The 11995-nt window shown below is 30.6% G+C and overlaps 1 protein-coding gene and 1 long non-coding RNA gene across 2 annotated transcripts; both read left to right on the top strand.

Annotated features, from left to right (window-relative positions):
- The first annotated feature begins 342 nt into the window (after positions 1-342).
- LOC145103796 (uncharacterized) lies at positions 343-761 on the top strand. Its single transcript, XR_013706878.1, has 2 exons — positions 343-440; positions 567-761. It is a non-coding gene; the product is annotated as an uncharacterized LOC145103796 (long non-coding RNA).
- An 8159-nt stretch (positions 762-8920) lies between these two features.
- LOC145103795 (uncharacterized) lies at positions 8921-10823 on the top strand. Its single transcript, XM_079041059.1, has 6 exons — positions 8921-9418; positions 9549-9631; positions 9734-9870; positions 9957-10006; positions 10091-10165; positions 10259-10823. The coding sequence occupies exons 1-6, from the start codon at positions 9192-9194 to the stop codon at positions 10326-10328; spliced, it is 642 nt and encodes a 213-aa protein (XP_078897185.1). The 5' UTR covers positions 8921-9191; the 3' UTR covers positions 10329-10823.
- Positions 10824-11995: the final 1172 nt, after the last annotated feature.

Below are 11995 nucleotides of genomic sequence, written 5' to 3'. Positions count from 1 at the left end.
TATGCGTTGTGTGTGGTATTTTGGAGAACTCACTAAGCATTTATGCTTACAGTGTTGTGTTATGTGTCTCAGGTACCAGCGAGGATCGCGGGAAGGCGCCGGCTTGATCAGTACACACACGGGGAGATTTTTATTATGATCTTGGGATATGATGTTATGATTGACTATGTGATCCAATGGTGTTTTTATAACGATTATGAATGAAAATGTGTTTTATAAAATGTGAAAAATTGTTTTGAAAATTTGGATGTTACATTCTAATAAAAACAATGGAGAGGATAAGATGTTATCTTCGAGGATTAAAAATCCCCTTTGCCTTCTGACCAGCCAAGTATCAAGTGATATAACACCACCAATCAAGAAGTAGCTATTTCCATAAGCACTAAGCTTCCACCTGCAGATAAAACACCACCTTTTACTACTTGGATATTTTTGGACAGGTTTTTCATCATCTCTGCTTTCTTTTTAGTCATTGCCCTTCTTTTTTTCTTTTCCGGATAAATACATGACATTATATAAATAAACATGAGAACATTGTTGAACCATTTTCTTTTTTTGTATCACAGAAATCAGGGAATGGCCGATGACCAGTTGTTGGGAGGCGATGCATCTACTGTAACCAAAATAGAAGTGAAGCTCTCATCTATAGTGACAGTTAGGAAGAGATTACTGAACCAGAGGAAGAGAAACTTTAATATCATATTGTAGAAGTTTGTCCGAATGATAATATCCTTTTGATTATTTATTTATTTATTTATTTATTTTGCTTTGTAAAAAACCATTTGAAGCACACACTTCATGATCTTAATTTGAATCCTCATAATACAAAGGAGTGAAAGGACGATGGTATTTCTTTTGTTAAATAGTTAAAATATGTTTAATAATAACAGGAATTCATATTAATTAGAAATTAATGCAATTTATAATTAATTAATGATGATTTTATAAGCAAGACGATATATCGGTTTTCCTTAAAGAAATAAGATTTGTAGTATTTATTTTTGCTAAACTTGCAATAATTTATGTTTAATTGAATTCTGAAAATTTAAAACTATAGTATTTATTTTTTTTAAAAAAAAAAATTGTAGTTTTGAAAATGATTCATGTAGTAGGATTGTGTACACTTACCAACCTACAATTATTAAATTTTAATCGAATTCTTTTGATGCACCAAATTGACTGTATTAAAAGATAATTGAACAAAATTTTAAATGGATATCCGTGCAATGCAGTTTGATTAACTTTAACCGGTTGACAATATTTGGTTAACCACAAATAAATTTTGGTACCATGTAATTTGGTATAGGGTGAATAGTTTATTTTCGATAAATATGACATGTTTCCGACAAATTTAAAATTGATCATTAAAGTGTCCACCGAGTGTCTTTGTAATATTTCAATGAATATCACGTGTTTAGCAAAAAAAAAACTAATCCTCGAAAAGAAACTATTTAGCGTCCTCTGAAAGCATAGTAATTACCGACATGAAACCATACACCAAAAAATCTATTTGGCGTCCGCAACATCGCACGGGTACCCCATTATATGAAAATATGAATTTGGTCGAATGTGTTGTCTCTTTGAATCATTGCCGAGTTGAAATTATATACAACTACCACCCTCGGTTCAAAATTACAGATATCTCTATAGTGTATAAAGAAATGTTATAATAAATATTGATTTTAATAACTTAAAAATAAGATTGTATAAAAATACAAGGTTAGCTTCTATAATATTTGCAAAAAGATTGTTAACATTAATTTTCTTTAATGACATTTTCTAACCAAGAAAGAGAAAAAAAAATTAAACAACCAATAAGAATCATATCATATGATTTTGTAAAAGTATATTAATTTCGTTTTTGATAATTAATAATTAAAGATCAATGTTTTAAAAAGTATATTACAGTTGGGAATATTGGTCATAATAATCACGTGATGACTTATTATAAAATATTGCTAGATCTATACAAATGACTTATGATTTCTTCTATCCATTTTAATCCTCTTTCGTTAAGTCCATACTCACGAAACAAAATTTATAGAAATCAAATTAGATATAAAAATTAATATATTTGACTTATCAATTTTTTAGTTAGTCGTGCTTGACATAAGTCATGAACACAAACCAAACCAGAGTGTCAAAGAGTTTACCGTAAGATTAACCAATCCAACAAAAAATGAAAAAACCAATTTGATAACATCAAACTAGTACAATTCACCATATTTCCAATTGGGAATTTTAAACATCTCAGATATATATATTACAATTCTCTTAAATATTCGTCGTCATAGCATTATGCAGGTATTGCCACATTGCATGTGGTTATTTCATAACACAAATGTGTTTGGGAAAGTAATCACAAAAATATAACTATTCAACGAAAAGAGACTACTAACCAACTGTCATTCGTGCGTTCCTTAAAATATAAAATATTTTCAAAAGTAAACTAATTACCAAAAGTAATATGTTTAAAAGGAAAATATTTGCCACCCATAATATGTTCCATAAAATATAACATGTTTTTGAATGAAACTAACTGCAGAAAAAAACTATTCGTCCCCGCCGCTCTGCGCGGGTATACCACTAGTATATATATATCCCTATTCTATCCTATTCTATGAAAAGAGTCTTGATTTTACCACATGTCACTTCCACATCCATACTTCTTCAAAGTGAATTGACCATAATGCACTTATTCTATTTAAATTTCATAGACAAATAATTTTCCACCAATTTCGTTTAAGATTAACATAGCCGTTGCTGTCGCTGAAAACCCTACATCAAAAAAAAAAAAAACATTGCCATCTCCCTCTCTTCCCTTCCGCGCTTCTTCGGGGGTGTTTGGCTTAGCTTTTCAAAGCCAAAAGTCCTTTTTGGAAAAGAAAAAAAAGCAAAAGATGTTTGGCAAAACTAGTTTTAGAAGCTACTTTTAGAGTTTTGATTCAAGGAAAATGAACTTTTTGGAAAAGTAAGGAAAACCTGACTTTTTGTAACTTTTCCAAAAAGGACTTTTGGATTGTGAAAAGCTAAGCCAAACACCCCCTTCGTTTCCAGGATGAAGCAACGACCAATGTTGCTTCCTCAAAGATTTGAAGCAGAAACATCGAGGACAGGTACGTTTTCTTTAATAGTTTGCAATTTTTTTCTTTAATAGTTTGCAATTTTGGTTTTCATTTTGAACTGATTCTTGATTAAACCCAACAAAACTACAAGTGGGTTAAGCTGAACTGCTGGTCTCCATACCACCATAACCATCATCTCCAACGAAAACCCTAAATCTTACAACCCTAAATCGACAATCACCACCAGCTCGACACCATAACCACCACTACGACCTAGCACACCATATAACCCCAGAACCATCACGCCATCTCTTTCTATCTGTATGTTAATATTCAGATACCCTAATGGCAGCAGGAAGCAGCAGATCGGGTATAGGTAAATGTATAAATATCTTGCTCTTTTGAAATCGACATGCACCACCATTTTCACAACTTCATCATTCTCTCTTTTTGCTAATCTAATGTTTGATTTTGTCTAATTTCATTAGTAGTTTATATATATATATATATATATACACACACACACACACGAAGTCCTTTTTTTATTTTATACCCATCTTTATGTCTTTTTACTGAATCTTAGTGTTTTTCTTCTTTGAAATGAAGGTTAACCTTACTATGTTGCTGGTAAGATGACATTTTGTGGCATGTTGTTTCTAGAATCAAGTATGTATCATCATTTTTTGTTATGGTAATGTTTTTTCTCACATGGAGTTTCTCTTTTTGAATATAATAAGTTGCTTGTGTCCAAATTTCATCCTTTAGCTTATGTTGTTATTTTCAAAGATTATAAACATGATATCATTTTCTGATAACAGATTAAAATGTTTGGTGGCAGTGGGAAAAATGGGAGGAGCATGATTGGATGACCCTACAAGGAATCAAACATCCTCTTGCATTTACAGGTTACAAAATGTACTTATACTCTATAATAGCAATAAACTTTAGATTATTTGTTTATTATAGTATTCTACTTTAAAAGTTGGTTGCTATTCCAAAGGATGTCATAATAATAGCTTATATTTGAAAGTAAAATTCTGAAATTGTACATAATGTAAAAACTTATCTTTTGTTACTTTGTTACATCAATCCTGGGGGTACAACCTAAAAATATATTTGCTAAGCAACCACTGAAATTAGGTTATGAGTGATTCTTCTTTTTATGTTGAACTTAGTTTATTAGTGATTTTTTTTCCTATTGATTGTTATATTATAGCTAAATATATCACAAATGGATAGAGAATGTGATTTGTAGACTATGATATTTGAACTCATTCATTTTTTGTTCAACTGCCATGGCATCATGTTTTATTCTTTTTGTCTAATATTATTTTTGTAGCATCACGTTTTATTCTTTTTGTTTGATATTATTTTTGTATTTTCACCCGCAGATTAAAAAAATGGAGAAGAAATTATGCTTTACTGATCTATTTTCTAATGTGTTGTCTCACATGTTGATAGGAGTTGAGGAAAGATTAAAACTTTGGAAGTGTTGCCGCTAGAATGAAGGGATGAATGATAGTGCTCAAAACAGGCCCTTTGGTCTGTTATCAAGTTCGTGAAATCATTCTTGCTAAGTAGTATAGTGGATTCAAATGCGCCTACACAACATATTTTTGGATTAGATAATCAAATTATTAAGCATGTGGTGTTGGTTTTAAAAGTGAGTAAGGTTTAATTTTTTATTATTAATTTTTCTTATTTTCAGAATTTTATTTAATGGGTATTGTAGAGTTTTAGATGAAAAAAAAAGTTTGTGGTGGGATCATAAGTGGATTGCTTTTTCGCCAATTAAGATTATCTGTACATGTTTAAAACAACCGAGGAATATATTAACTGTGAATGTGGTTTTATTTAGGTTTAAGGACCAAATATCCTTCTACATTTGTGGAAATTTGTGTTCCTTAAAAACATATTATATTCTTATGTTAACTCATAAGTATGTATATTATTTTTGTAGTAATATATTTTTACATTTAAATGGACAATGCATCGCTAGGAAAATCGAACTGGTGAAATTTAAACGATTAAAAGTATAATCAAATACTTATTATTACATATTACAAATGCAATAAATAAAATATAAACCATATATTTTCAACTGAAAATAGTAATATATTTTTGCTTGTAACTAAAAAAACTATACATTTTTACTTTCAATTAAAAAGAACAACATATTTATATCCTTTAACTACAACAGACATATACTTTTATTTTAAATCCAAAAAGGAAACGAATTTACATTTGAACTCAAACAAAAACATAATTTTATTTTTAGCTCAATGTTATGTTCAATTTTATTATTATTATTATTATTATTATTATTATTATTTATAAATTTATGATTGTAACTATCTTTTGTTTTTTAATTAAATGCCTTCACATATAGAGCATGTTCTCGGATATTCAAACAAATTTATATATTAATTTTAAATGATCAATATAAATGTTTAAACAAAAGTTATATCTTATTAGTTTAATAATATTTTGGAAATCTTTTACCCGTGGTCTCCACGGGTTGTAACCTAGTATGTATGTATGTGTGTGTATATATATATATATATATATATATATATATATATATATATATATATATATATATATATATATATATATATATAGAGCTAGGTTCAAATGTGGATTGACATCTATTGTGTGGACGTGTGGATAATGCTATTATGTGAGAATGTCAAAGAAAATATGTTGTTTGATAATATGAATACGTTCAATCTTATATAATTATTGTAATCATTACACATGTTCACTAATTAAATCGTCTATAAGGTTATTATAGACTTTTTTTTAATTATTCTCATTCTGTCATAATGTTATCAGGATGTTTATTGATTCGTATTCTGTAAGAATGAAAATAAATGAAAAAAGATTCATGAGAACAAAAATGAATTAGAATTAGTGAGAATCCATTAAAATAACAATAGTTCTGTGAGATTGAACGTATTCACATTACTAAATAACATATTCTCTTAGTAATTCTCATATAATAGCATTATCCACACATCCACACAATAGTTGTCCATCCACATTATAACCTACCCTATATATATATATATATATATATATATATATATATATATATATATATATATATATATATATATATATATATATATATATATATATATATATATATATATATATAGTCTGACAATTCCGACACCCCCTTTCGTATATTATCAACAATTAGATTACTTGGTTCATAATATTTGATTGCACGACAGTGAAATAACTTTTGAGAAATATAAGTATATGTGAAAACTTTGACTTTCAACAAATTTTGGTTAATTTGGGCTATATTTAAATAGAAAAAACTGCAATAAAGTCTTTACATATTAGTTTCATAATCGATTTAGTCATTATCTCTTTTTTTATTCAATTAAGTCCAAAAACCGGTATTCTTATACAATTTAACCGTTTTACTCAGTCAAAAGGTCATCCAACTATCAAAAACTATATTTTTGGCCCAGATTTTAAAATTTATTTCAAATTTGGTATAAAATTTACAATTTTTGCCCAGATTTTAAATTTTATTACAATTTTGGTCCAAAATTTACTCTCTTGACCCAAATTTTAGAATTTTGTTATGAATTCATCCTAACTTTAGTTGTTTTTACAACTTTTTTTCTCAAAATTTTGTTTCGAATATGTTTTTTATTTATAAAATCATATTCATACAAACAAAAACATATTTTCACATAAAAAATATTATATTTTCTATATAAAAACTTTTTTTAAAAAACATTTTTGTGTACGAAATACCTATTTATAAAAATAGGTATTTATTAAGTACATAAATATATACATATCTTTTTTTATAAAAAAAATATATACAAACATGTATTTTACAAAAAAATATATACAAACACCTATTTTATTATAAATACATTTGTAAGCAAACACATATTTATAAAAAAAATATATGAAAAATCACCTACTTCACAGTAAACACACACACACACACACACACACATATATATATATATATATATATATATATATATATATATATATATATATATATATATATATATATATATATATGCACACAAATAGGTGTGTGTCTATATTTCTTATAAAATCGTGTTTGTATACATTTCTTTTATAAAACGTGTTTGAATACAAATGCATTTATTATAATATAGATGTTTATATATATATATATATATATATATATATATATATATATATATATATATATATATATATTGTTAGGTTTATGTGTTCTACCTATCTATTGTGTGCATGTAGGATTAATTGTGTACCAATTATTTTAAAAAGTAATTAATGCATATTCAACATTTAATATGCTTTAATTACTTTTTTAAAATAACTAAAATGATTGGTCCAAAAACAATCCTAGATGCACACAATAAGTAGTAAAAACATTTGAACCTAACTCTGTGTGTGTGTGTGTGTTTACAACATAAATATATACAAACACTTATTTGGGTGCATATAAATATGTTTTTACAAAAGAAATGTATACGCTTACTATGAAATAGATGTTTTTTTTTTTACATTTTGTATAAATATGTGTTTGTATACAAATGTATTTATAATAAAATAGGTGTTTGTATACAGTTTTTTTTTTTTTTTTTTTTTTTTTTTTTTTTTTTTGTAAAATACATGTTTGTAAACATTTTTTTTTATAAAAACGGATTTATATTTATTTATGTACTTAATAAATACCTATTTCTAAAAATAGGTATTTCGTTTATAAAAGAGTTTTTTTTTTAAATTATATAGAAAATATAATACTTTTTATGTGAAAATATGTTTATTTTTGTATAATAGTGATTTTATAAAGAAAAAACATATTCAAATTTTTTTTTTTGAGCAAAATAGTTGTGAAAACAAGTGAAGTTATGATGCATTCATAACAAAATTCTAAAATTTGGGCAAAATGGGTAAATTCTGGACCAAATTTTTAATAAAATTTAAAATGTGGACCAAAAGTGTAAATCTTGGACCAAATTTATAATAAATATTGAAAATTGGGCAAAAAAAGTAATTTTTAAAAGTTGGATGACCTGTTGACCGTGTAAAATGATTAAATTGAATACGATTACCGATTTTCGGGGCTTAATTGAATAAAAAAAATAATATAATGACTAAATCGATTATGAGGCAACGGTGTTAAATAAGAAACTATCCGATATATCGTATTGGGCCGCAACCCCTTTTTTGGATGGCAAAACAAGTTGTGCCGCAACCTTTTTTTGGATGGCATAACTAATTCATTACAATGCATGACCCGTTGGACTCTATTGAATAGCTCCACAGTTTCTTGCGCAAGGAAACCGAAAGTATCAAATGTAAAGGGTATAAATGTGTGTTGATTTTCCATGCATGCTTTCTCATGTTTTGCCACTTTGCTTGATGCAACTTTTAAAACAGCTTGCCACACTGTGAAAACCCCACTTCCCAACCTACAAGAGGGGAAACCCCTGTTAGATTCACACATGCATGTTTTCCTCCAGCCCATCCAATTACTAAAAATCAGCTGGTATAAATGTTGATATTCTTTCTAATGGGTCAGTTAGAAAAATCATCACAGGTGCCTCTTTCTTAACAGAAACTGCAGCGCACCTAAATATGTCGAAAAGAACATTTCTAATCAGATCATGTCGATACTTGAAACCCGGAAACTCTTTACAATGAATTGTATGTTAAATAATAAACTATCCGATATATCGTATTGGGCTAATTTTTACGCCCTTACAAAATTTTGATGGACAACTAAAGTTTGGATAATAAAAATCCGGTTTTTGTGCTCTTGAAAATAGCCAAAGCAGGATTATTATCTTATCACTCATCAGGCTGATCAAGCCCATACATATACCCCATTAATCGACGGTTGTGTGTGGTCGTTGTGGATGCCTGGATGGGAGGGTTCACCTTACCATAGAGCGTGAGCAGATCCTCTAAATACTAGCCGTTAGAATCGTCCTAAAAGAAATAAGAAAGAAGAAAGAAATTCAAAATCCAGCAATTCATTCACATCTCTCTCTCTCTCTCTCTCTCTCTCTCTCTCTCTCTCTCTCTCTCTCAAGGGCACACGCGGAAGTACGTTCACTGTGACACAACAAAGCACCGAAGCTTCAGAAAATGATGGATGAGCAGCCAAAACGGAGCTCTCCAAAACAATCTGAAAATGGAGAAAAAGGGAATTGTGTGTTCAGCCCTGGATTTAGATCTGTAGCAGCCATGGCTGGTTGGGACGAAGAAGCATTGTTAATGGCGTCGCTTGTCGTTGAAGATACGCCGGATCGTGATGCTAAACAGAAGAGACGCTCAGATCCGCTGTTCAAAACTCCACCTACTAATTCTAGAAGGTACGAAACCCTAATTTATGCAATGACTTTCATCATCTATTCCTCGGTTCTTTTCAAATGGTTCTGATGAGATTGCGGTTTTCTAAGTGTCAAATTAGCTGTTAAAATTGATATATGCGTGGTGGTTCAGAAAACGCAGAGATCAGAGGAAGAGTCCTGTTTCGTTACCTGTGGCTGTTCTTGATCTAGACGAAGAAGAAGTTTCTAGAGAAGGTTAGTCCGTTGTCTTTTACCTTTTAGGTGCAGTTTCATCAAGGAAACCTTATTTGGTAACATTTTGAATTAAGCCCTAATTTGAGTGTAATAAATTAACAGAAATCGTAGAAGAGAAGAAAGAACAGAAGATTCTTGTGGATATTAACAGTAAAAAGGATGAGAAATCAAATGAATCGACGTCAGAAAGCTCTTCCATTGCATGCATTGACCGACTTCGTGAAGAACTCTCTTGTGCAGTAAGTTGTAGCAAGATCATATCTCCCTACTGTTCTATTTTGTTCTCTCTTCTATCGGTTTGAACATATATTTGTTTTCTCCACAGATTTGTTTAGAAATATGCTTCGAACCAAGCACCACTTCTTGTGGGCACAGGTAAAGATCATAACTTGTTAATCTATCAATAAAAAGACACCCGATTTACATTAGGGTTTTAATTTTGCTTTCAAAATGATGTAGTTTCTGCAAGAAATGTCTGAGATCTGCTGCTGATAAATGCGGAAAAAAATGCCCAAAATGCAGACAGCTTATAAGGTACACTACGGCGCCAATTTTAGGTTTCAATTAGAATCCTCTTTACAGATTTGTAGTTCTAATGGATTCTTTGATTTTGTGACTTTGTTCCAGCAATGGAAGATCGTGCACCATCAATACAGTCCTATGGAACACCATACAGCCAATACCGGAGTGTTGTTGAGGCGTTAAATAGTCCTGAAGGAGAACAGCTAAGCTTGGAAAGGAGGCGGAGGACTGTTAACCACCATCATCATAATCTGAGACAACAACAGAGCTTTCGTCCTGCCTCTGTGGTGTTACTGAACAGTGGAGCAGCCGGAGATAATAGCGTGAGCAGGAGGAGGAGGAGGCGGGAGGTGGTGGTGGTGGCACCACCGGAGCAAGATGAGGATGCGGCTTTGGCATTGAGATTGCAGAGAGAGGAGTTCATGGGTGCGTTTGGAGGGTCTGAACAACAAGGGAGAAGAAACTCGGTTGCAACTGCTACAGTGAATCTGAGGGCAATGGCATCAAGAGCTGTTGGTATTCGCAACCATCGTGGTGGTGGTGGTGGTCGTTAAATAAAAGTGTGTAGGCTTATTTTCATCACAACTTCTGTGATAATCAAAGATGATGAGTGTGGTTTCTTTTGTTCCTTAATTTTATTTCAAGATTTGGTATCTTGTGTTATTTTGTACGCGCGCTTGTTGATGGTTGAATCACCATCATCTTGAGGTTTTCTGGTTTGCATTGTTTTTTTTTGTTTGTTTGTTTTTTTTTTTTTTTGTTTGTTTGTTTATTTTATTTATTTTTTTTTTCTTCTGTGGATGGCTGAATCCAATTTTCTAAAAACGCCCTTAATCCTTGAACCTTTGTTCAAAGCACACCCCAAACTTTGTTTAAAAAAAATCCCGAGCACTTCAAACCGTCATACGCAACCACCTTGGGCAAACCTGCACTTTCCGGAATGTAATCGACCCGATTAGCATGGTCCATTTGGGTTGCATGACATCATGCATTTGGATAGACTAAAATGAGAGAAATAACACGTAAGGTTTATTAATATATTATAAGTTCTAATATATTAATAATATTATTTAATTAGTATTGATCAAGAATTAGTTTGGAATTAATTAAGTGATCAAAAAAAGACTAATTAAATATATGGGTTGATTGTGTAAATCACCCATACTTGTATAGTGGGCTAATGCTCCATGGATTATCAAGTTGGGCTAAAACCCATAAGATGCTCCATGGATGCTCCATGGTGTTTTTGAACCCATGAATCATGGAAATGAAGAGTCATGTCAAGTTAGGGTTTACATGGTGTAACCCTACTTATGACACACTATAAAAGGAATATGAGAGCAACCAAAATCGGCACCTAGTGAGAACAAGAGCACATAGCCGATTTTAGAAGTGTTCTATTTCTCTCAAGGTTATTCCAAGTGTATTTGGTGTTGTGTGAGACATTTAAGGCATCACACTTGAGGTGCTAGGCTCACAAGGTTCTCAAGGAATCAAAGCAACAAAAGGTATGTATTTCTTACTAGCTTTTATGTTTAAAAGTTCCCCATGTATGCTAGATAAGTTATGAACTTTGGAAAAACAAATTTGCATGTATCATAGATTAAACATAGATCCAAGGTTTCTAGGGTTGCATGTACACCATAGGAGTGTTAGAATGCTCAAAACCCTACAGTGGTATAAGAGCCTAGGCTTGTTTGTTTGATACTTAATGCAAAATTGTGAAAAAACTCAGTTTTTCTGCACTCTGCAGCATGAACTCGCCGAGTCCATGGGGGGACTCGACGAGTCCATGAGTAAACTCATCCTACTCGTCGAGTAGGTTCGTGCACTCGACGAGTA

This window comes from Lactuca virosa, chromosome 4, assembly GCF_052849685.1.
Source record: "Lactuca virosa cultivar CGN04683 chromosome 4, Lactuca_virosa_CGN04683_v6, whole genome shotgun sequence".
In the NCBI taxonomy this organism is placed as follows: domain Eukaryota; kingdom Viridiplantae; phylum Streptophyta; class Magnoliopsida; order Asterales; family Asteraceae; genus Lactuca; species Lactuca virosa.
The sequence above is the reverse complement of the archived record's forward strand: the minus strand, read 5'-3'. Positions and strand labels throughout refer to the sequence as shown.

Bases quoted from the DNA above. Each gene is read 5' to 3' on its own strand.
- LOC145103795 (XM_079041059.1), top strand. From the start codon at position 9,192: ATGATGGATGAGCAGCCAAAACGGAGCTCTCCAAAACAATCTGAAAAT. The intron at 10,007-10,090 runs GTAAAGATCATA...AAAATGATGTAG, and splicing joins ACCACTTCTTGTGGGCACAG to TTTCTGCAAGAAATGTCTGA. The intron at 10,166-10,258 runs GTACACTACGGC...ACTTTGTTCCAG, and splicing joins AAATGCAGACAGCTTATAAG to CAATGGAAGATCGTGCACCA.